We start from the raw sequence: 25,080 nt of genomic DNA, 5'->3' as shown, positions 1-25,080 counted from the left end.
CTGTGTTGGTCCTAACCCCTTGGTGATTGGGTGAGGTGTCTGGGCTGTCGTGCCCACCTGGAAACAGACACAGCCTTTCAGTAGCCTCTGGTTTGACCCCAACACTGAGAAGTCTGATGAGGGGAAGACTTTAGGACAGCCCCCCCCTCCCAGCCCTGCTCACTGAGTGATCTTGAGTATCCTGGTTCCTGCATCCCTTGCCACACACCCTCTATATAACTGGGGGATGTACTGTGGTGCCCCTCCAGACTCAGACCTTGTCATCCTGGTCTCCGCTTGCTGCATAGGCTTAAGTGAATGATTTGCAGTGAGTTGGAATCTCCTCTGCTGCCTTTGCTGAGCTCACAGCCTAGCTGGTGCTCTCCTTGGGAGTTCTGTGAGGACTGAAGAGTATCCTGTCTGGTCCACAACGCGGGGTTTGTGGAGACTTCACTGCTTGATGTTACCGGTGCAGCCGAGTTGACTGCAGAGGGAGCTGTGACCACGGAGAAGAGCTACATGTGTCGGTCAGATGCCCAGCTTCCAGAATGCATTATGGCTGGACTTCGTGATCTCAAAGGTCTTTTCCAACCTAGTTGATTCTATGATTCTGTGATTCTCTTACTATGGCTGGGAGAGGGAAGGAAAGGAAGAACTTTACCTTTGTTTTAGAAGTTTGTGCAGCTCCGCTTATGGATTTAGGCTTAAATTTCCTCTTTCAGAAGAACAAACCCATCAAAGACCTTACAGAGCATCTAAACTCAGCAGTTGTCCCACGTGATGAGAGGCTCAAGTCCTCACTCCCTCCTATAACAACAGGTCAAGGTACTTCAGAGCCTGGAGAGGATTAAGCTTGGGCAGGCTCTTCTCAACTGTGTGCAAGGCCAGATTGAGGCATCCTAGCAATGCCAAGGAGCCTGATCCCTGCTCTCTGAGATGACTGTGGGCAGAGCCAGAGCCAGCAGCTTCTTGGCTGCTTCTCAGTAAAGCCATTTGCTCATTGGTGCAGAAGTGTGTCCCCGGAAGAGCAAGGATCTACAAGCACTTCTGCACAGGACATTAGAGTAAGGGATGGAGTCCAAAGGATGCTTCATCAGTCCATGTAAATGGACATGTAAAGGATCTACCTGGTAAGTGGTTTCTTGTCCCTGTTCTCAGCCATCCCAGCCAGCAGAGATCCTGTAGTCGCAGGTTTCCAAAGCACATTTCCCACCAGTGGGAATTCACAGCTAGAAACTCATCTCAGCCTCCAGCACTTGGCTTTGCAGGCAAAAACCCAAACCACAACTGTGTATCTCTTAGGGTTTGGTTTGCTGCAGCTCAGTGCAGGTGAGAAGTGATAAATGCTCCAGTCCTGGCGTGTTCAAGGCCAGGCTGGACAGAGCCTTGGGTGGCATGGTTTAGTGTGAGGTGTCCCTGCCCATGGCAGGGGGGTTGGAACTGGATGATCTCACGGTCCTTTACAACCCAAACCAGTCTGTGATTCTATGTCAGGCAGGTGACTGCAGAGGGAGCTGTGGCCACAGGAAAGCTGCAAGGTCACATCAGCCTTCAGGTTCAGATTCCCTCTTTGAATTACCACCATGGCAGCAGGCAGGGGAGGAGGGGAAAAGCAATGATTCACCAGGTCGCTTTATTGTTTCTCTGCGGGGAAACCTACCCAGCGCACTGCAGCCCCGTGGAGAGCAAGTGCAGGAACCCAAAACCACTGTCCATCCGTCAGTGATTATTGCAGTCCCAAAGTATCAAGCTGTTTCCCTCAGACAAGGGACTCTGTGGTGAGCATCGCTCCTATGACAGCACCTGTAGGTGGTTTGCCTGTGCTTGGTTTTTACTCTGGTTAAAACTGCTGATAGTAGGTCCACCCTCATGAGCAAGCTCTTTTTACTTGCAATGTGTTGCATAAACCACATTTTCTTTCCTATTGCTTTTTTCCTCTGCAGATCCTCAAAGCTGTTGAATGCTTCACAGGGCCAAGCATAGTGGTCATGTAGATGATGCGGATAAATAAACTTTCAGATCCTGGTAAGCAGAGCTCCAGGAATACAGACATACAGAAGTTGTTGGTATGCCCAAGTGCTGCACATTTAACTGAAGCAGCACTTACCCTTTTAGAAAAGTTGCTTGAATTGAATCGAATGCAAATCTGAACATATCTGAAGTCATTTTGGGCACAGTATGGTTTAGTTTAGCCTTGGCTTGATGGGACACATTTCTTACTGCTTGGTTTGCAAATAGATGTTCAGGCTCACACACAGGGAGGTGCGTGTGTGCCTCCTAAACTGAAGTGCTCTTATATCAAACCACATGTTACACCTAAAACTTTCTTTACAACTAATTTAACTGTAGAATCCCAGACTGGTTTGGGTTGGAAGGGACCTTAAAGTTCATCTAGTTCCACCCCCCTGCCATGGGCAGGGACATCTCACACCAGAGCAGGTTGCGCAGGTATGTTTCTCCAGTTTAGGTCTCTGCACCATGTTAGCTCTCCCTCAAGTATTTGCTTTTTAATAAGCATCATGCAGGTTCCAAAAATGCACATGACACCATCAGCCCCCAGATTCAGCTGCTTATTTCGCACCTGCACGTGCATGAAACCCGACTCTTTAAGACACATTCTTTAGGCTTGACATTTCACATGTGTTGAAAACAAGCGCTTCCTGGAGCTTTTGGTAAAAGACCATAAATACAGAGGAGGTCCTTTGTTTGGAGTTTTTGTGCTGTTTTCCGGACTGTTACTTCAGAGATGTCAAATCCAGGCTGACTCCTGACCTTGCTGACAGTGGTTGCAAGCTCAGCGCTTTGATGGGAAGACACTTGAATAGGTGCCAAAGGAAGGATTTTGAATCCTGGCTTTGGCTTCTGGTGCTGCAGATCAAAGTCTTAACTTCATACAAGGGGAATGGGGGGGAGGAAGTTTAATTAACCACAGTTTTTACAGGGTTGATTTGACTCTTCATCACCTTCTGCAGTTCAGCAGAGCTCAGACCTGCGCTGTTCCTACTCTGAGGTGTCCAGCTTCTGCGCAGACACAGGGTACATTGAGTTCTCATTCAGTTTATTCATGCCATTCCCAACCACTCTGTAGAGCAGCTGTGACCCAAGAACCATGTTTGGGGCCTCACTGTGTCATAGAGTGAGATTTAAACTCATTTGGTCTCAGAACTGAGTGCCAGCAAGGAGCATGCTTAGAGCCCGTGCTTCACCTGCAGCTTTGGAGCAGCTCATGGGACACATTACCAAGGTGATGCTCTCCCAGGACAGTGCTGTGCCACATGTAAAGTGCATGAAGTCTTTTCAGTGCAGCCACCCACATTCCCTGTCCTCCAGATAACCTGAGTTCTCAACATCCCATGCATCAGAACTTGCACTGATCTCCTTCTAGCATGAGGACCATATTGTGTGCTCCTGGACCACAATAGAAAGGGACAACCTGGTTGTGCAGCCAGGGATGCACAAGTTGCCCCTCACAGCTATCCAAAGAGGGAGGTAGAGCAGCACAGTCTTATCCTATGCGTGTATGATACGATTGTTCAGAGAAGCTGCGGCTGCCCCATCCTTGGCAGTGTTCAAGGCCCGGTTGGATGGGGCTTGGAGCAACCTGCTCTAGTGGAAGGTGTCCCTGCCCGTGGCAGGGGGTTGGAACTGGAAAAGCTTTAAGGTCCCTTCCAACCCAAACCATTCTCTGATGCTATGAGGTGCAACTGGGGAAGCTGAGCCTTCTGTGAGATGTGCAAAGATGATCCAGGAAGCAGAGTGGATGACTCTGGTTCTTTTTAAGTGAGTCTTTACAACTGATCAGCAAGACTTGCAGGCGAACAAGCAGACTCTTTATTGGGTATGCCGAGTGTACTACCTTCATGAAAGAAAATGGATAACCTCCTTTGCATCTCTTCTACACTCAGAAACTTTCTAATTTTACTGACCTGTTTCCACTCTTGGTTTCTGGAGTCTGGCAATCAAATTTCTCCATGGGCTGCTGGATTATGATGAGAAGAGTCCCACGGTTCACATTGTCATGGAGAAGGGAGACACTGTGTTCTTCCACTCCGTTTATTCATGGCTCCAGAGCAAACAAGACATCAGGTTTCCAAAAGGTAGGAGACCAGCTGCAGATATTTCTTTAGCTGCTGAACACCATCGAAGTCTTAACTAGGAACTGATTACAGAATAAGTGGCTTGATTGGACTTGATGATCTTAAAGGTCTTTTCCAACCCAGCTGATTTTATGCTGTGACTGTGTGGGTGCAGAGTAAAAATCCTAATGAACACATGGATCTGCTCTGATTGCCACTCTGGTTGCTGGTAATGGGAGGTCAAGGAAGTATTGCTTTAGGTCACATGTGTCCACGATCGAGATGCATGAGCTTTTTCCTACCAGCCAGTTGTAATCGATGTGGTAGTGAGTGATGCCCACACAGAGTATAAGCTGTCACCTCACCAAACAGGCTTTGCAACATGGTTTTGCATTGGAGATTAGAATAAAAGGAGAAAAGTTTGGCTTGCACTCTTGTCCCACATGTACTTTACTTCAGAGGGGTTCTGTGGATGCCAGGTGACAATCTCCTGTGGGTGTGATATAAGGAAGAAGTTCTTTACTGTGAGGGTGGTGAGGCACTGCAATGGATTGTGCAAAGACATGGTAATTGCTCCATCCCTGGTGGTGTTCGAGGCCAGGTTGGACAGAGCCTTGGGTGACATGGTTTAGTGCAAGGTGTCCCTGCCCATGGCAGGGGGGTTGGAACTGGATGATCTTAAGGTCCTTTCCAACCCTAACCATTCTATGAATGAGAATATTGTGTGGCAGCCAGAGACACCAACTAAAACCACTTCCTTTTGGTGATTCAGCACCAAGCTCTTGGGCAAATGAAGATGTTGAGCAACTCATCCTCTTCCTCAGAGAAATGACACCATACAAACCCAGCGAGCCTTTTATTGTGCGCTCTATTTATTCTGAATGAGGAATCAACTGGAGCCATTGCCAAGCAATGTCACCTACATGTTAAGTCACCTGCCAGTGATGCCCCATTTACCAAATGGTAGTGACATGAATGCAATGCACTGAGCCAAGCTGCCCAGCTAAAGCACCAGAAGAACACTGCAGAACACCGAGGTAAACCTGTCCAGTTGCTTCAAATAAAGCAACTTATTTCTCTTCCAGCTCCTGTGGAAGCAAACAGAAGAGGTACCAACAAGGCCACTGGGACATGCGAGACTGTTGGCAGTTTCACCAAACCACTGAGGTACTAGTGTTTTTAGGCTCTAAAAAATACCCTGTGATCCTATGGGGCATGAGCTAGGGGCAGCAGAAGGATCAGGTCCAGGACAAGCTGTGGCAGCAGCCGAGGTTAACATGGCCACGACTGGAAAGACTTCAGGACAATTTAAAATGCCAAACCCCAGGTAAAAGCTATTACATGTAATTGCTTTAAAACCACTCAAACCAGTGCCAGATTCATGAAAATGCTTCTCAAAGTGGGAGATGCAAGTTTTTAGCCATGAAGATGCTGTAGTGTGGATGGTGGTGGGGGCTCACTAAGGGCTGTTAATAGGGAAAGGGGTTTCCAAAGAGCTCCCACTAGTCTGCAGTGTAACCACCACTGGCTGGTAATGCCAAGGCCAGTGGAGGGGATTTTAACACGTAAACCAAGGAGACCTTTTGGGAACTATTTGGCATCTGCTCTCAAGGGTTCAAAGAGAGTAATTCTGGAGCCAGTGAAGACTGCTCTGTACCTACGACCCTCTCACACCTCTTTTTGGCCAACAGTTGAACAACCATGACAGGCTGGCATTTACACACCACACAAGCGCTTATGGAACCTGCAGTCCTCCCAGTTCCTGATGATTTGTCACTTGAAATTCTAGTGAGGGCACTCTACACCAGCCATTCAGCATAACTTGTTGGATCCCTAAGGATTTCTTAGTACAAATTCCACCCTAGATGTCTATTTTCTAGGTTAAATCTTGTGAACAAGTTATTAGTAAGAAAGAACAACAGGCACGATGTGTGTTTCATATGGAGCCTGATTCAGTCAGTTCTAAAAACATCAAAGCTGAATATCCATGCAGTGGCCTGGTGGAGATTTTGTGGATCTCCTCATCAGGAACTGATTCCTCAGCTCATTCATCTCTGAAAACAGAATCCTCTGAGCATTCCAGTAAAGAAGTGTATGTCTTAGGCACAGAAATCCATCTTTGTGGTGTGGAAAAAACAAACAACTCCCAACTCCAGGTCATTTCAGACTATTGAGGAATTTTGGATGTTCCTCCCCTCGTGGCAGAAGTGTTTCTCCACCAATCTTCGGACCTTTTTTCTCCTAGAAACATGAACCATGGAGAAAAGAAGTTAAATGTGTGGTGAAATGTCTCCCACCATTTCTGTGACAGAAAGTGGTGGTTAGGGCTGTATTGTGTCATTGAAACTCTAGGAACCTTGACATTCTTACAACTTTGGTCAAAAGCAAATTCCCCACAGTTAAATAAAGAAAGCTTCAAGAAGAGGAAATCCACTAAAACACAGCCTGTGGTTACCTGTATGCACCTGACAAAACACAGACCTGTCTGGTTTTGCTAGGAGTTTGTAAGGGCCCTGAAGCAAAGCATGGGGCAAAAGTACCAAGAGAAGCTGGCAGAGTGCTGAGGTGCTCAGCAACTGCTGGCTCCCACTTACCTTTAGCATCCCGTCCCGCTCCCACTTGTAGAGGCCACAGGTACTGAAAGATGAAGAGGGCATGTGAGGACCACTGTGGTGGGTTTTTGCTACACAGTATTAGGAGGACCAAAAGTAGCCCCACATTGCTTAACACAAGGGCCGATGTTCCCATCTTAGAACATGGTTATGCGATTCCCAGCATGTTACTGGTGAATGGACAGTACAAAGGTCCCTGTCACTATTTCCCAAGGCTCATTCCTTACCTGCAGGGCTTTTTTGGGAGCCTGTGAAGGGAAATAGCTCGGCTTCCACAAGGACATTTGAAAAAGCGCTTGACAGCATCATGAAAGTGGTAGTCATGGTTATCCTGGACACACGTCTCCAGAGGCTTGAAGTAGGTGTAATTACACTGTCAGGGAGGAGAGAGAGAGCTGTGAGCTTCACCAGCATGTGAGACCTCTTCTGTGGGCTGGCAACAGCTTTGAACACTGAGGAAAGCATCTCTGTCTTCTCCCACCCTGCGGAGCCCACCAGTCTGAGATCATTGCCCAGGCTTGTCACTGCTCCTCCTAACATTTCCCTCTGCCACCGTCCTGCTCCCAGCACCTCATGAGGCATACAATGGCCCTCTGTGCAGTCCCAACACAGGAAAGGCAGTGAGAGGGAAAGTCCAGCAGGGGCTGAAACTCTGGGAATGGGAGGTAACTCCTCACTTCCTCTCTATTTGGAATAGTAACAAAGCTCCACTCTTCTTCCTGATGGCAAAGTCCCTGGAAATGCAGCTAGAGGAATCCCACTCAGTGTTATGTTCTCACTTCACTTTGTCTTGTAATACAAGAAACTGAGGGTCCCAGTACAAAGCACTTACTTCAGGGAAGAAACTGGTATTTTCAGGACACTAACACCCAGAAAACCCACTGGCATCAACACCAAGTTGAGGTGTTCAGCACAGCTCTAAAGGCTGCCTTGCCACTGTGTCCATGTCTCAGTCAAGCAGTGCATGGCTTGTTCTCAGCAACAGGTGTAAGGAGCAGAACTGTCTCCATTTGATCTCTGCACTGGACTACAGCCAAGAGAGTAACAGATGGGTGTTTGCAGGATGGTCCAGCATCATTCTGTTCCCCTCCACTACTGTCACCCTGGCTCCCCTTCACTCACGGTTTTACACGTCACAACTCGACATTTCACTTCTTTAATACTCCTCATCTTCTCTTCTAGTTCTTCCTTTTTCACCAGTGGCTCAAAGTATTGCTCCTGCAGTTCAGCCTCACCCTGTGGGGCACACACAAAAGGTTGTGGGAAGACAAAGATGGGAGAAGCTACTCTATAAACAGCATTAGGGCAAATTACTACTGGGCCTGTTTGAAGTAGACAGCAGTCTGGGAGCCAGAAAAACACCAAATGTGTCTTGCTTCCAAAAGAAACCCATATAGTGCACATGTTGTGATCACCAACCCTGAAACGAGCCACCTCTGAGATGTATGAGTGGGAGGATTTAACAACAGCTAAGCACAAACCTACAAGGACAGCGCAGGGAGAGGTCAGGTAGGCAGATGTAATAAATGAAGTTGGTTCTTAGCCAAACTATTAACCCTCAGGAGACCTTAAACCAGCTGGGACTTCATACCAATGTAATGTGTCCACTCTTCCAAACACAGCAAAAAAACCTGATGGCAGCTTGACCTTCCCATGGCTGTGGCAATAATGCTGATTTGCAGCCTGTGTGCTCAGAGATCCCTGACCCTACTCATAGAATCATTGAATGGTTTGGGTTGCAAAGGACCTTCTGGTTTCAACCCCCTGCCATGGGCAGGGATGCATCACACTAGACCATGCTGCCCAAGGCTCTGTCCAACCTGGCCTTGAAGCCATCAGATTTGGTGCCTGTTACACATTTGTGTGCCTGTTTCTTGCTCAAATGGTTAGGACTGCAGAGAGCTCCCTAGTTCTGAGCTCTCAGACATGGCTGGATTGAGGCCATACCTGTTTGAGGACATCTGTGTGCTTGGACTTGGCATTCAGGATTTTCTGGAACTCTTCTGACTCCAGATAGGCCAGCTGCTCACACCGTTTCTTTTGGGCAGGCTCCAGTTCATTCATATCTAGGGAGACAGAAAGGCTCAGTCCTGCAGAGACTGAGTTCAAACCAAGCTTGTGATCTCTAAGCATAAGCACTGCAGGAGACTTTGGAAGTCTCAGGTCTGTCAGGCAGATGTTCAGGTCAAACAGCAGGAACATGAATAGGGTTGCAGAACAAAAAGCTTTTGTATTTAATACCATTGCATCTTCTCTCAGAGCTGTATCAGGAATTTCCACATTACTTCCAGGGAGTGAGCAGCGCTGCCTCCCTGACTGATGGAGAAGCATTACAGGGAATGAAGCTGTTTGTCCAAGATCACACAGTAAATCACCAGCAGGGACCTCAAGTTCCCAAAGAAAATTCAGATACCTTCCCAGGTGGGACTGTTTAGTTTTCTTTGGTTAAGTCAGCCATGCTCAAGTGCCAGGAGACCAGAGATGAGGACAGGGAGCTATCAGAGATTACATCTCACATTCTCTCCACAGGGGTAGAGATTGTTCAGCCTTTGCAACAAACCCTTGAGGTTCTAAATAGACTTAACTTGGCCTGTCTTTGGTTTTAACTCAGCAAGTGTTCAGCAGGACATAAGCATGATTTTTCTCTCCTAGAAGCTAACATTACATACCATTCTCTGCTTCTGTACCTTGTGGCTGAGCAACGTTCTTCTCAACTCTTTCAATAATTTCTAGGACATCAGCATCATCAGCTCGTTTCCTCTTGACATTGTTTGGGTCAGTTTTAGCAAGAACCTGCCCTTTTGCTCGTAGTCGGTGTATTGCAGCCAGCTAGAAGCAAGAGAATAGCAGTGAATGTGTTGGTGAGCAGTCTGGCTCCTGTGTTCCTACTTCCAGAAGTAGCACAGGAAGTCTGTCAAATGGAGGAGTCAAAGATCCACTGGCCTGAGCACAGAGCTGGCCAGAGAGGCCCAGCAAAGTCCCCAGCTCTGCTGTACATGTAATTCACCATATACCCAATCTCTTGTGACTTCCTAAGCCATAAAATCACTTCTACAGTGGTGTTACCAGGCTTGGTAATGCTGCAGCTGTGCTTTAACTGCTTCTCACATTACTACCTTTTTCAGAGGAAAGAAATCAGCTGAGATTTCCACATAAATTGGTAATAATTTGGAACTAAGAGAAACTTGTGTACAACTATTCCTTGCCATGCTCCCAGAACACTAAGACTCATTTTTCCTTATTGGAAGAGAGAAGTTTCTCTGACAAACATGAACACATTTGTGCCAAGGAAAAAAGCAGTCTGTTCTGGCTAGCGACCCAAATTATCCAAACTCATGGCACAACACATCTGAACTAGTTTTGTTCACTGTTCCTTACCTGGCAAACAGAAAACACGATACACTGCACTAGCAATGCCAAAGGACAAACATGCAGTTTAGCTTTCCAGGGATTTTCAGCACAAATCCCATGTCCCTTCCCAGCACTTAAGAGTTTTCATGCTTGTAAAACTATCAATGGCAGCCCGCTTTGCTCTCCTTTGCTCTGACACTGTGTCAGGTCATGAAGAATGGAGTCAGTTCTGCTCAGAGAAGCTGTCTGGAAGCGTAAAAAGTGTTTCTTCAGCAAAAAGCTTAGCATCAGGTTCATGACTTAAATCATAGAATAGTTAGGGTTGGAAAGGACCTTAAGATCATCAAGTTCCACCCCCTTGCCATGGGCGGGGACACCTCACACTAAACCATGTCACCCAAGGCTCTGTCCAACCTGGCCTTGAACATTGCCAGGGATGGAGCATTCACAACTTCCATGGGCAACCCATTCCAGTGCCTCACCACCCCCGCAGTGAAGAACTTCTTCCTTATATCCAATCTAAACTTCCCTTGTTTCAGTTTGAACCCATTACCCCTTGTCCTGTCATTACAGTCCCTAATGAAGAGTCCCTCCCCAGCATCCTTATAGGTCCCCTTATAGGCCTTCTCTTCTCCAGGCTGAACAGCCCCAACTTTCTCAGCCTGTCTTCATATGAGAGGTGCTCCAGTCCCCTGATCATCCTCATGGCCTCCTCTGGACTTGTTCCAACAGTTCCATGTCCTTTTTATGTTGAGGACACCAGAACTGCACACAATACTCCAGGTGAGGTCTCACAAGAGCAGAGTAGAGGGGCAGGATCAGCTCCTTCGACATGATACTGTTGAGTAGAGTTTGCTCTTGGTAGCTTTTGCAGGAGGGCTCCAATTGCCCAGGTTGTTTCCATATGTGGCCAAATGAGATGCCCTATCTCCCCATCTCTTTTTCCCCAACCCAAGAGGCTGCTCTGTCCCACATTGGCATTTGCTGAAATTACCACTTGTGTCAGTGGCTTCAGTGATGCTTGCTTTTCAGGGAAGATTAGGAGTGAGCTCAGGAGCATCACACACATGAGACAGATCATAACAACTCATTTCTGACCAATTCAGGTGGAGTTTGAACAAGCAGGAGAGCCCAGCTCCAGTGGCCAAATGTCACACACAGAAGCTCCTCTTTAGCTGCTGTTTCACTGATCTGGAGGTTGACTACAGGCAAGATGGTAGCATGGACCTTGGTACTAACAGCTGTCAGGAGCGTAGGTTTCTTGTGTACTGCAGTAGGCCAGTCTGATCCCACAGATCAGAAACCACTAATGTCAGAGCTGAGCTGGCCTGTATCTGACCAAAGATTCCTCTACTACCACAAACCAAACTTCCCTTAACCTCCCCTTCTTAACACTTAGAAGATTCAAAGAGCTCTTACCTTTTTGGCTTCTGCCACGCTGTCTAGCTTTGATTTTGGAGGAGGAGAAGACCCATCAAAGAAGAGGATATCTTCTCCTTCTGAGAAGCCTGTGCCTAGCTTGGGCCTCTGAGGAGTTGACATTTTGGCAGCTTTGGGAAACTCTGCCCCAGGCATTGGGGACTGTCTGGAGGAGGACAGGGAAGCAGAGCTGCCAGCTTTACTTGTGCTCTGGAGAAACCTTGTAAGACAAGAATAGTCCATTAACATAGGGACACAAGTCGGAGACAGAAAGGTTTGAGAAACAGGAATGGAAGGGATGCAGACTGTGATTTTTCACTAAAATGTCTTCTATTGCTAGTACAACATGCATCAATTTAGGCATTTGGGGGTGTGAAATAAGACTGGTAAGGAACTCACTGAAATCAAGAGTGACATGAAGTCACCAAGAGCGAACAACCAATTGCTTTCAAAACTGAAATGAGAGAAGCATCAAGTGAAGCTGGGAAGTGGGAACCAAAAGCACTTTGAAAAATGGGCTTCTTTGCAGGAAAGGTAGTAAACAGGGGGACTCCTTGTCACAGAAGTCACATAAATGACAGGTTCATGGGGGTTGTGGGGGAAATCCTTTCAAAGATATTGTTAACAGACACCACCCTGGATTGGGAAGTCCCTGAAATACACACTGTTGTAGGCTGGGAGAGAATTTAGGGGAACTATCACCATGATTGTGCCTAGTCTTACTCTGCTTCAGGTTCTGTTTTGGCTCCTTCTGAGCCTTTTGAGGTTACATCAATCTCAGTCTCACCCAGGGTGGCTCTTTCTGAGGTGGTTCTTAGGTTTCTTAACGAGATCTGCACAAAACCCTTGGCAAATCTTGAGGTGCAGAAGACCCTTGCAAGCTGGCAAGGAACAGAACCAGGACTCCTGAGCCCAGTTTCCTACTCTAATCAGCTTCTTCCCATCATGCTGGGCATTATGCTGGAGCATTTGGTTCTCCACTGAATATTGGGGTATTTCTATTTCAATGAAGTTTTCCTTAAAACACCAAAACACCTCCCACAGTTATAGTAGGGCCACAGTAACAGAACCCTTCCTGTGCAGGTCAGTGTGCATTTTACCTCCTCTGAATCTCTTCAGACCGCTTCCTTCTGGCTTCTAGTAACTTCTGTTTCTGTTGCTTGAGCAGTGCAGAAGCAGAGACAGGCTGGATACTGGGCTCTTGCTTCTTTTCAACATCTGGGGAATAAACCAAACCAAAATAAAAAGCCACTAATGTTTGCTCTGAAGGAGGGTAAGTGATTTCAGGAGTCTGTTTTCCTTCAGGCAAAAGGACAATACCTGCTTTGGTCCAGTGTTTGCAGAGGTTTCGTGCTCCAAAAGTTGGCTGTGCCAGTAGTTCCTTGAATTCCTCAGAACACTGCATGGGTCTCTTTCCTGCACCTGGAGCAGAAGAGGCAGAAATACAATAGATCTGGAGCCAGGAAGGGAAGCAGGCATGGTTTTAGGTTGGAAGAAACCCCTGTAGGTCACCTGAGTAAGGACCCCCTCAAAGCAAGGCCAGCTTCTACATTATATTTGGTTACCCAAGCCCTTGTGCTCACAAAGCACATCATGAAGACATTTCCATTCCTTCAGCAAACCCATCAGTAAACAGCTCCTCTGTAGCCTTGGCTATCTGTGGTACTCCAGCATTCCCATGTTTAGAATGCTTGAAAGCCCTGAAGCCATCACATCTTATCCCTGGAAAATTAAGAGCTAGAGACAGGGACACACTCCGTGTTGTCTGCAATGGAGGCAACTGAGGGAACTGAATGTGAACAAGATTTCTAAGTGGCACATAGAGCACATAGTTGAAATCATATGTTATCTGCTCTCCACTGGGCATAAGGAGGATGTAATATTAACTGCTTTACAGAAACGGAGGCAGTGAAGATCGGTGACATCCCAAAAACTATGGAAGGAATATGCTTTGAAGATCACAAAAGAAAAGCACTAGGAACAGGCTGGGTACTCCGGAGGTCCCCTGCATTGCAGACCTGACTGATTTATACTTAATATTCCTTGGAAGCTTTCAAGATTGACAGAAGTCATTTATTTTAATCAAAGAAAATAATTTGTCTTAAGTTCTTAAAACTTCCAATTCCTCTTAATCTGTCAAAGAGCTTCTGTCACTGTCTGAAGACAGAACAGGAGACTTAATTCAGGGGTACTGATGAAAAACAGATCCATGGAGCTACGCAGTTGCTTAGTTACATTTGTCTTGCAGCTATGATCTCAAGATGGAAGATGGGTTTTGATCAATTGAGAAAGCAGCCTGCAAATGGCTATCTCTGTAGCAGAGCAATTGCCAGGTTTATCCAGTGAGTAACAAGGTCCTGGGACACATCTACGCATTCATCTGGGCATATCTGGAAGTGAAGAGGCTACATGGGTAACTAGGTACCAATTTTCTGCTTGGTTTCCCGGACAATTGCATCAACTCCTCTCACGACCAGATTGGAGAGAGTGGTTTGAATCTTCCTTTTCGGCACTGCAGCTGCTGCACTAGAAAGAGGAAACAAAACCAGAACATCAGTTTTCCCATTCTGAAAGGAAGGAGAAGAGCTCAAATGTTAGCCCAGGGATTCAACAAAACTCCAGCCTCCTTCAAGGGTGCCTCTCTTCTGCCACCTGTCTGACTTTGGGAATGATATGGAGCTAAGTCCAAATTCTAGCACAATGTTTAGGATCTTCCATTTCTGCCTGGGTTGAGATACGCACTTCCTATGCATTGAGAGAAAACTAAACATAGTTAATGGTTAAACTTTGCTCAGAGATAGTTTTGAGATACACACTGATCACTTAATAATAAGCAGGGTGTACTACTTCTCTTCATTACCACGCAGTAATACTGTGTTATTTCAGTCAAGGAAGAGAGGAGGAAATACACTAAATACGGGATTAAATGCCATGAGCCATAACGAAATACGGTAAGAGACTGCCTCTGAAAAATACTCATCTTGGAGACTCAAATGCTTGTGATTTCATGATAAAGTTAATTTCACCTACTGAAACACAATGCTGCCTGGCTGCACACCACTGTATTGAGAGGTATAACCACCCCTTATCACATCTTCGTGTTGCCTGTTAACATTCTCCTATCAAACAGCAACTCTGTTACCCCATGGGACCAGGAGGATTACACCAAACATGGGGCATCTCCTCCTCTCTGGTGAATGTAGTTACAGCAAAGGGATCACTAACTAAATAGACCCCCTTAGAGCCTCAGGCTCACTTGTAAGGGAGGAAGTCTGTTGAAAAGCAAGGAAAATAAGTGGTTTATCTTACACTGAGGCTGCATATGCTGCTGAAGAGACTCCTCCATAGTAAAACCCATCCTGACACAGCCTCTCCTTCAAAGAAGGATTCCTGCGGCCAACTTTTCTGGGAACGCGGCCACCAGAGAAGGTGGACTGAAGATCTGCCCGCCGGGAGCTGAGCTTTTTGTACTGGGATTGGATGTGATACTGGCAATATTCACAGTCATTCTGAAAAGAAATGGGAGAAGCCTGTTGCAGAACACCAGCAAGTACAACGTACTTCATTCCTCTCACCCACATGCATCCTTCTATGGCTAAACTGAAGTAAGAGTCCTATTGTACTGCTGCAGCATTTGATCAACAAATTTATGCCCACACGCCAGCAATATAAAACAGAACTCAAATTATCCATACTAATCCCTGGAAATTGTCCATACTAATCACTGAAAAAAGACCTGTGTGTTAAGGAATTTTAAGGTTATTCCTTGGCTCAAGTCAGTTGATGTCCCAGGCCCTTTTCCCCAGATTCTGCACTCTTGACTCTAAAGCTGTATGTAATTTTCTTACTGGCATGAACACGACGGAAAACTAATGGGTCAGTGTCAATCCAGGGAGTTTATAACTGAAGATAATGAGTCTACCAGTGAGAGACAGCAGTGCCATAAACGCACTCATTCAGGGTGTTCTTAACTTTCTCCCAACATCTCCCTCCCAGTTTTCATTGGTATTCATGTGCCCAGATCTGTGTAACTACAATTACCCCACAATCAAACATGTTTTGTCACCCATTAAACAGACAGCCAATTCCTTCATGAGGTTCTTCTGCCAGACATCCTTCATCTACAGTTTGCTCCAGGTGGTACTGAACATCTCACTGACACCTAGAGCCTTGTGTGCAGCCACCTCCTGGAGTGGGTCTGCAATCATAGCCGTGTTTTGCCACAGGTATCTTCTGTATTTGTCTTCCTCCTTCTCCACACACTTTGAATTCCTCCCCAGTTCTTCATTCCTTCATTTTCTCTCCTCCTAAGTGCTACCCTACTACCTGTAACCCTTCCAATTTAGACAGTGTTCCTTTCAGGTATCATGACATCACCATAGCCATTAAGTGACATTGTCCACCAGTCCTTTAAACCAGTACAGATCAGTACTGTTCCTAAAAGAAGAATCTCAACACCTTTTTCCTCTCATCTCCAGTGCCCCCCATGTTTATGTATAAATATTCTGGCAGCCTGCAGGCACGCTGGACCAGGGAACTCACTGGGTTACAACCATCTCTGAAAAACACAACCATTCCCAAGAAAACCTCCTATTGTTTTACCTTGGATGAGTTCCCTAGTGCAGTGCATGGAAGTTTGCACTGGTGCAAAGGAGAGTGAAAGGGTATGGAGACTGTGGTGCTCATGGATCAAGACTCTCTCTTTTCAGTGCTTTGCATGTAGGGAACTACTGTGCCATCACAGAAGCAGCTTCTCTGAGTTTCATTTCTCAACTCCTCCACATACTTTAGTTACAAGTGAAAGAGCCAGAACGTCAGAACAAAATCAGCAGCCAGACATGAGGATGCCCTTCCAAACTCCTGAAATACAGACCAGGTTCACAATCTGTGCACAAGGATCACCATTCTTCTTCCTGGCTTTGCAGGTGCCCATGTCCAGCGCTTCACCCATGAGAAGGATCTTCTGGGGATGGTCAACAGACAAACACACCTAGAAATCAGTAAGAGCATGTCTTGAGGAGGAACTGGATATGTTTCTCTCTAGATGGCACTGGTTTGGCTCTGATCCAGGTTGGTACCTCTGGTATTAACAATGCAGCTTTAAAATGCAGGCCCAGTTTAAGAAAACCACATATCCTGTTCAGACTGAGAAAAGGCTCAGTGAAAAAAAATGCATTTCCTTCTCACAAAGAGATAAAGGTGTATTTCTATGCTGAGCCTCAGGAAACCAAGGACCAGCAAAGGCAGTTGTGAATGAATGATGGTCCTGTCCAACTCAGCTCTGACACCATCACAGCACCCACATTCAGCAGTGGATGGGAAGAGCAGATGTAGTAGAGCTCTCTGTCCTTCTCCATATATTTAGATCAAATCAAAGCTGATGCTATGCAAGAAGAGTGTCTACTTCATACAACCAAAGATACTAGGAATTGTGTCTGTAGGTAAGAAACACTTTGAGTAGTCAATTTTAATGTAGTTCTAAGTATGTACATTTTAGCTAAGAACAATTCTTCACAGTTAAATACAGCCCTGCAGTAACTGCTGCTGTGCCTTTCTATTCACCAATAGGATTTTTTACTGCTTATTCCTGTTAATTTAAGCAATTAGATGGCTTAATAGACAGTTAATGAGATTATTTGTTTTTCCATTTGGAGAATTTAAGATGCAAAACAGTACATCACCAGCAACTAGCCTGAAATTCTGCTTTACAGAAGCCAGTCAAATCGGTTTCCATTCCAGTGCAATTAAAAATATATTAAACAATAATTAATTTATTAGCAAAATGAAGCCACCTTAAATGTTTTGATACCTACAGGAAAGTAATTCATCATGTTCTGCATTTAGAAGTAACTGATTAAACAAGTCAGCTACTGTTTATCAACTTAATATATAACATATAGTTTGTTTAATAAATCAAATGTTACTCCATCTCAGTCATGATTTTGGAACCAGGAAACATTTTGCAATCACATCTCCTGCTTAAATTAGAAGAGAGAAATGAGCTTCCCCACCTTTTTCAGCTTTGAGAGGCCTTTAGGCTGAAATAGACATTGCATTGAAGTAGCTGAATAAACTGAAATGAAAACACACTCTGTACATCAGTGTGTGAGACAACTGCAACTATGAGCACATTAAACACTTGAATAAACTCTACTTTTAGATACTTAACAGGACTTCTTTGAAGTTCAGTCTTCCAGAAGGCTGGGAAAAATACACACCATGCAAATATCTGAATACAATTAAAACTGTGCAGGCAAACTGCTGTAATTTCAGCCTAACTATGTGATATAGAGCTAATTCTCAAGCAGACATAAGAAAGTTCAGCTATGGGGTTTTATTGACGGCTGATGGACAAGTGAAAAATCCTCTCACCTCATCTGAGCCTTCTTTAGGTTTCATAGGATTGGCATTAAGCAGCCCAATTACTGTGCCTTGGTCTGTCTTCCAGTGCTCTTTGTGGACATCACCAAACAAGAAGAGTGAGACACACTGATTGAGATCCCGTAGGTCATTCAGCCGCCAGATACTGAAGGTTCTGCCCTGGAACAGACATTCACTTTCCTTTCAGCTCTCAATACAAGGACACTGACTGCAGCCCCTGTTGCTTTTAAAGAGTTATTCTGATTCCTACCCCCTGCCCAGTGTTCTGATTTCATAGAATCATAGAATGGTTTGGGTTGGAAGGGACCTTAAAGCTCATCCAGTTCCAATCCGCTGCCATGAGCAGGGACACCTTCCACCAGAGCAGGTTGCTCCAAGCCCCTGTGTCCAACCTGGCCTTGAACACTGCCAGGGATGGTGTGTTTAGAAAAGCACAACTTGTAACATCAGTAAGAGATGGAACACCTCCAGCCATACCACGCAGCCAGTTCTGGGGTTCTTAAAGGCTAAAATATGAAATAGCACAGTAATAGTGCTGTCACCAATATTCCTGATATTAAAGCTGGACAGCGCTCTTGCTTGCTGAATAAAGAGGGTTTTACTGCACTGAGAAATAAGCCCAAGGCATATCTCTGTTTCATCAATGACGTTCTATAGGACATGTACACCATCTAGGACAGAATGACCTCTAGGAAATAATGGAAGCAGAATGTGTTGGCACATTTAAAACAAAGACTGAGGATCACAGTCTTTTTTTTTTTTTTTTTTTTTATTCTCATTTAATGAACACTCAAAACAGATTGATGCAATGGTTACATTAGCCAGTGCTACTGTCTGGGACAATTGGTAAGCTAAGGACTTATCCCAGGGACTAAAAACAGCATTAGTGCATGAAAGCACGTGAGCCAAGATCTTTAATACAGGAGCTTTTCATTAACTCCATGGTGCTGACTGATAAAGACCTAGTTTCTCAGGAAAGAAGACCAACATTTCACTTGAGCTGAGCAAGGGATACAACAGTTACTTACGTTATTTGTGCTCTGAGGAGTGACCTTTTTCACTATGACTCCAAATGTTACCCAATCTGTTTCTTCCAGGTTTTCTGTGGCAAGTTTGCTCTTCAGCTGAGAAAGTCGGATGAGCTTCCTGTTAGCCATTTTCCTGTCCATTTCAGCTGAAGACACACGGGGTTTTCTGGATTGTATAAAAGAGAACACATTTAGTAGCATAAATGGACAATGAAAATCATCCAGCATTCTCCTGGGGAGACTGTGTCTTGCTGCAAAATGCCTTGTGCCTTACTTCACCCAGAGGTCACTTGAAACAACCCCCGTCTGTTCAGGACATTGTACAGACACCAGATAGGTATTGATCATACTGTTTAATGTTCAAATAGCTGCACTGCAACTTAGCCCCAAGCCTGCCCATTAACTCTGCTCGTTTCAGGAATGACTGAATACAACTGACTGAGCAGAGTTCGGAAATCCAGCATGGTATCCGATGAGGAAACACACCGTGAGTATTCAGAGACCTCTTGTGGCCACATTTAGTATGGAGATTGAGAGGCGGCTCAGTGTGGAAGAGAATGTGCTCAACTAGAGCACAGCTGGGCTTTGCACATGCCCACTGCTCCCCTCCACCACTGAGGACATCCAGAGGAAAGCAGTGCTAATAAAATTATGGGTTGTTTTTTTTGTTGTTAGAGAAGAGCAGAGAAATAGAAACGTGGTATTAAGCTAAAAGTCAATGTTTCGTATTTACTGATTGCCCAGCCAGTGCTATGGCTTTGTGCTACATCACCTAACGATAACTGACCGATGTGACATGGTTAAATGACGTCTATACAGCAAACCAGAAATCCAGTCCCCTGCACACCCCTTGTGTGACCAGCACCACAGGACATTAGACTGACTGCATTTTCACTGCCATTACTGGAGGATGGTGTTCCCAGGCAGAGGCCGGTGCTGGGCTGCTCACCTTAATCTCAGTCCCGAGAAGGTTTCCACAGACACTGGCTGAGTTGTTGCACTGGAGCTTGTAGGCATGTGAGGAGTCTTCTCTCTAGTCACCTTACTGGGCGTGTTCCCTGCAGCAGACTGGAGAGGCTGGAATGCCAGACTGAGGATTTGCCGTGGAGCAGGAGCCTTGTTCTCTTCAGCAGGAAAAAAAGCAAGGAAAAAACTCTTGATCACGAAAGAAAACTTCTAAATAAAATAGCACTAACTTAAAATTGACCAGAGACTGGAGTCTAATATAACACACTTTAAAAAACGGTGTGAAACTGTCTTATTTATACTGAACTGGTCTCACTGGGAATTAACTGACAGCTCCGAATCAGTCACATATAACTCAAGTAAATGTAACTGCCTGGTGAGGTGCTTCCCAGAGCAGCTCTCATTTTCCAGGCAAGCTAAACTGTCAGATATACAGTGTAGTGTCAGTGTCCAAGTTAACCATAGCAGTACAGAGCACAGAACCTACTGCAAAGAATATAATAATGAACTCTGTAATAAGCTCTGTTCTGCTCTACCAGACTGCTTTTAATGTACCAACTAGTGCAAAACTGTCCTGGATGTGTCTATACTGCTGCTGTGAACTAGATGAGCTTCCAAAACCAGTCCAGTGTGTTCCAGTGAAAAGGCAGACTGGGAATGGTACCTGCTTTTGATTTCTGGGTTCCTCGCTTGGCTGGAGGTAAAGGATTGCCCAGCTGGGCTGAGAAACAGGGTGACTCTTGCAGCTTCTGAACATTCCTTTCCTTTAAAGGTGAACAGGGAGATTTACCTGGCCAAGGAAACAAAATAATGTGACATCTCAGAACCTGGACTCAAACATTAAGAATTGCTCCAAACTAAGTAATTCTCTGGATAACAAATCCAAGTCAGGGTCCCACATAGAAGCCCTTCAGCTAAGTTGCCAGCATCTGAAACACAAGAGCTGGAAAAGGCCCAATGAGTCTTCCCCATGATGACCTAAAACTTTGGATGTCACTGAAACCATGAAGATGTGGAAAGCAGGAGCATCCCCTTGCTTTTCAATTTTCCCATGTAGTTTCATTACTACACCAAGCGTGCTACAGCAACAAACACAGCTGTATTTTCTGTGTGTTACAACATCTGCCACTAAAACAGGACCCTTCCAAAAGACCCTGGAGCACTTCATGAAAGCTGCCCCATGTAGAATCAATCCATAATGCAGATATCAAAACTGCAGCTCACTGATTTAGCCTGCAGCTGCAGGAAACAGTCTGGGTCAGAATACACCAGGGCACCATTCCTCCTTGCTGCTCAGTGGCCACTTTAGGATTATTTCCAAGACTCCATCTTGCCTATAAATTGCACATTGGTAAGACAACAAATTCTAAACCCATTTAATTAGTCTTATTACCAGGGGTTTTCTTCTCAAGGCCTGAACTGGATTGCTGCCCAATAGCAGCCTTTTGCAACTGCTCCTGTAAAGTCTTCATCTGTTCTTGCAATTTTCTCAGCTCAGCTAGGAAAGAAAGGAGAAGAAAAAGGATAATAATGAAGACAGCAGGAAGCCATTGCAAACAGGGATTTATGAGATCCCTGTAAGTCTGGCAGCTTTACTACATCATAGGAACTTACAAAACAAAGGCTCAAGCCACAGTACAGATTTATTTGGTTCTATGAAGCTCACACTGCAGGAACACTTTTCCATACAGTCTGGGGCTGACTTCTCTCATATTTTACTTGAACATGGTATGTTCCTTACCGTGTTGCATGTAACTTTCCTAATAAACATAAGACAATTTAAATGGCTGATTATCGCACTCCTTTGCATAAATAAATGCTTCTGATATAATCAAGTGTGTGGCTTGGACACAGGAAAGCTCAGTGGCCAGTTCTGCTTCCACGCTGACTGATACGGGAGATCCTCCTGCCAGTAAGTCCTGAGGGGGAAGGGATTGCTGTGATAGTGAAGGATGCCAGGATGCCAGCCCTGAGCATCAAAGCAACATTGTTCTTTATTTGATAAGGCTCAGGTACACAGGCACCTTCCCTATCCTAGCTTAGACTCCCTGGCTTAAGTCCCCTGTCTTTCTCTTGTGAAAACAGGTTTGGTGAGTTTGGCCATTGAGCACCAAAAACTGGACTTCAAAACTTTCACAAGGACTTTCTGTATTCTCTTTCTGGCACCACCCTAAACTGAGAAGCAGCAGGCCCTGCCTTCCACCCATTAGCTCTCTAGAGACAAGATGTGTACAATAGAACAGATAAAATATGCTGTTACAGAAACCTTGTAGTTCTTGGTTGGTTTTCTCTTTTGCCTGACTGGGAGCTGAAGTGGAGGGAGTTTCATCTGCTGCCTCTTCCTCTTCCAGCAGGTCATCTACATCTCCAAACAGCATAGCCAGATTCTCCTTCTGCTCATCAATGGGGATGTCCTCAGCATCCACCTCCTCAGTGTAGGATGCATCATCTTCTGCATCAAAGAGCTCATCGTATTCATCTGGTTCTCCCCCCTCATCCTCTGGAGCATCTTCCTCCTCAGGAGAATTCCTGTCCTCAGTTGCCTCACTTTCTTCCAGGAGGGAGGCCAACACATCCAAGTCATCATCAGCTAAGGTAAAAATTAAACTCAAGCATTAAATCTGCCATGGAATAAACCATCCAAGATACTCTAATTACAAGCTAATGAAAACCAAAATTAAAGCAGAGCAGCAATTACCATTTAGCTTTGGATAAAGGAAAATAGAGCGGCTTTCTGCTGTCTGGTTGGATGGAAATGTGGTTGCAGACACTCTCAGCTTGTGATTTAGGCTGGCTAGTCAGCAGAAAACTTGCAGACTGCTAGCACTGGCTTTTCTCTCCTATGCAGCTGCTTGTACAATTGCTGCTTGTTCAATAGCTGCTTGTACAAAGAAAAGCCTGGGGACCTGTAAAGGTGTAGCCAGGAGCTCTACAGAGACATGCATGTGGCTTTTGCCAGTGGAAGATGAAAAGGAAGATGCAAAGCAGGCAAGAAAGCATGTTTTCAGATATGGTTTGCTTAAGGAAGAGCATAGAGAACAAAGAAATATGGTCTAAAGGGGAAAAAAATGGAAAAAAAAAGAACAAGTAGAGAGAGAGGAATGGGACAGACAGAGCATAACTGAAATTCAGAACAAAACAAGGAATTAGCTTTTGCTACTGAAGAAAACACAAAATCAAGGAAGGGTTAAAGCAGCCTCATAGAAAGGTGACAAGAATGAAGGCAAGAGGCAACCTCAGATACTCTGCAAGTGAAATCAGTGTAATATAATTTCCCTTGCTAGAAGGTTTATCAAATTTTTTAACACTTGAACGTATTACCTAATATACTGATCAGAATGTACCTTTCCCACTGAAAGTAAGAGTACTTTCCCCCTTACCATCCATGATTTCACCAGGATTTCTTCAGCAGTCCCTCAAGGAAAAATATTGTCTGTTATGGGGAGAACAACAGTGATACTGTTAAAGTAGATACAGCTCATCTACAAATACGTATCATGTTCAGGCTCCTTATCTGATGAACTGCAAACCACCAGCTTGTCTTTAGTCACAGCTGCAGATGAGGACTCCACTAAATTTAAACCTCTCCTGTACATTTTCCACATCTAAAGTCTGACCTATGCTGAACTCCCTGCAGCGTAAGGGCATCACTTTTAGGAAAAAAAGCCCCTATCAGATAAAGATTTTAAGAAATGCCAGCCACATCCCTACAGTAATAACCACTTCCACTTCACCATCCTGCACCATAATCATAATTAGCATTTAACTAATTATTAACATTTAACAGTTCATAGAATCCCAGACCGGTTTGGGTTGGAAAGGACCTTAAGATCATACAGTTCCAACCCCCTGCCACGGGCAGGGAAACCTTCCACTAGAGCAGGTTGCTCCAAGCCCCTGTGTCCAACCTGGCCTTGAACACTGCCAGGGATGGGGCAGCCACAGCTTCTCTGTGCACCCTCAGCGCCTCAGCACCCTCAGAGGGAAGCAATTAGTCTTAAAAGTGTACTTTCTGCATCTTTCACAGTTCCTCCACTTCATAGACACATGGCCATAAAAATTAAAGATCACAGGCTGATATAAATGGCCAAGGGAAGTCTGGATTAGAGGAAGGGAAATCCACTGAGGAAGAAGGGAGGTTGTAGTACAGTGGGGGTCGGCCTCTTCTCCCAAGTACCAAGTGATAGGACCAGAGGAAATGGCCTCAAGCTGCACAGGGGAGGTTTAGGTTGAATATTAGGAAAGATTCCTTCACCCGATGGTGTTCAGGCTGCCCAGGGCTGTACTGGAGTCACTGTCCCTGCAAGTGTTCACACACTGCATAGATGAGGCCCTCAGTGCCATGGGTTAGTGGTGGCCTTGGCAGTGCTGGGCTAAAGGTTGGACTGGATGAGCTTAAAGGTCTTTTCCAACCTAGCTAATTCTATGATCCTTATTATTATTAAACCCAAACTTTTAACTCTGTGCTTACAGATCTTCCTGCTGCAGAGGCTTTTGTTTTGCCCATAAACTCCACTTTTAATAGTTCTCTCTTCTCTTGCTCCAGGATATCAATTTTCAGCAAAGCACAAAACACAACCCAAGCGCATACACGAGCAGGACTGGCTTAGGGGCCACCAGAGCTCCTGCTGTCCGGCCGGTGGCACAGGCCCGGGGACCACCCAGCTCAGCAGGACGGGCCAGCCCGGCATCTCCCCCCGACTGGCGGCCAGCCTCGGAGTACCAAGGCCCGGCTGTGCCGTGCCCGCACTGCGGGATCGCCATCGCTGCCCCCAGTGCATCCCCCGTTATCCCACAGGGCCGCCCCCCCCCCCACCAGGAGCCTCCTTTCCCTCCTCGCTCTGCCGCCTCCCCACCAGGGGAGCCCCGCCCGGGGCTCTCGGACCCCTCACGCCAGCTCTGCTTTACTCCCCCCCCTCCCCAGTGCCTCTCTGGACCCGCTCACCACCATGCCCGCGCTGTCCGGTACCCGCCAAAACTCCAACCTGGCTCCGCCCCGTCCCGCGCATGCGCGGTCTTCGTTGCGGGGCGCGCGCCAGCGCCGGTCCTGGCAGAGAGGGGGAAGCTCGGCGCCATCTTGGCTGTGGGGGTGGTGCTGGGGTTCGGGCCATGGGGTAATGTGCTGTGCCGAGAGGGACACGGGAGTGAGGGTGACGGTGTCATGGCACTGTTAGACGCCTCGGTGGGGCGGTGTGAGATGTCATGGCCTGTCCTCTGGGGTAGCACCATGGCGCCACGGCTATGTCTCTATAGAGCTGTGGGCTCTGG

At 45.9% G+C, this 25,080-nt stretch overlaps 1 protein-coding gene across 1 annotated transcript; it reads right to left on the bottom strand.

Annotated features, from left to right (window-relative positions):
* Positions 1-4,906: 4,906 nt before the first annotated feature.
* On the bottom strand, positions 4,907-24,830 carry MCM10 (minichromosome maintenance 10 replication initiation factor). The gene is made up of 20 exons (XM_061467256.1): positions 24,758-24,830; positions 23,193-23,245; positions 22,079-22,402; positions 21,206-21,310; positions 20,477-20,602; positions 19,796-19,970; positions 18,847-19,012; positions 17,810-17,977; positions 16,311-16,427; positions 14,747-14,946; positions 13,863-13,963; positions 12,758-12,859; positions 12,538-12,655; positions 11,438-11,657; positions 9,337-9,496; positions 8,615-8,733; positions 7,790-7,903; positions 6,895-7,040; positions 6,650-6,692; positions 4,907-6,296 (listed from the first exon to the last, which is right to left on the bottom strand). The coding sequence occupies exons 2-20, from the start codon at positions 23,197-23,199 to the stop codon at positions 6,213-6,215; spliced, it is 2,595 nt and encodes an 864-aa protein (XP_061323240.1). The 5' UTR covers positions 23,200-23,245; positions 24,758-24,830; the 3' UTR covers positions 4,907-6,212.
* Positions 24,831-25,080: the final 250 nt, after the last annotated feature.

The sequence above is a fragment of the Pezoporus flaviventris genome, unplaced genomic scaffold, assembly GCF_033815535.1.
Source record: "Pezoporus flaviventris isolate CSIRO_AGI_PZ_B2104156 unplaced genomic scaffold, CSIRO_AGI_Pfla_v1 ptg000045l, whole genome shotgun sequence".
Classification (NCBI taxonomy): domain Eukaryota; kingdom Metazoa; phylum Chordata; class Aves; order Psittaciformes; family Psittacidae; genus Pezoporus; species Pezoporus flaviventris.
Note: the sequence above shows the minus strand (reverse complement) of the source record. Positions and strands in the feature narration are given on the sequence as shown.

Coding starts and splice junctions, on each gene's coding strand:
- MCM10 (XM_061467256.1), bottom strand. Junction 16,428..17,809: donor CTAAAGAAGGCTCAGATGAG/GTGAGAGGATTT, acceptor ACTGATTTCTAG/GTGTGTTTGTCTGTTGACCA. Junction 8,734..9,336: donor AGGTACAGAAGCAGAGAATG/GTATGTAATGTT, acceptor CTGTCTCCCTAG/ATATGAATGAACTGGAGCCT.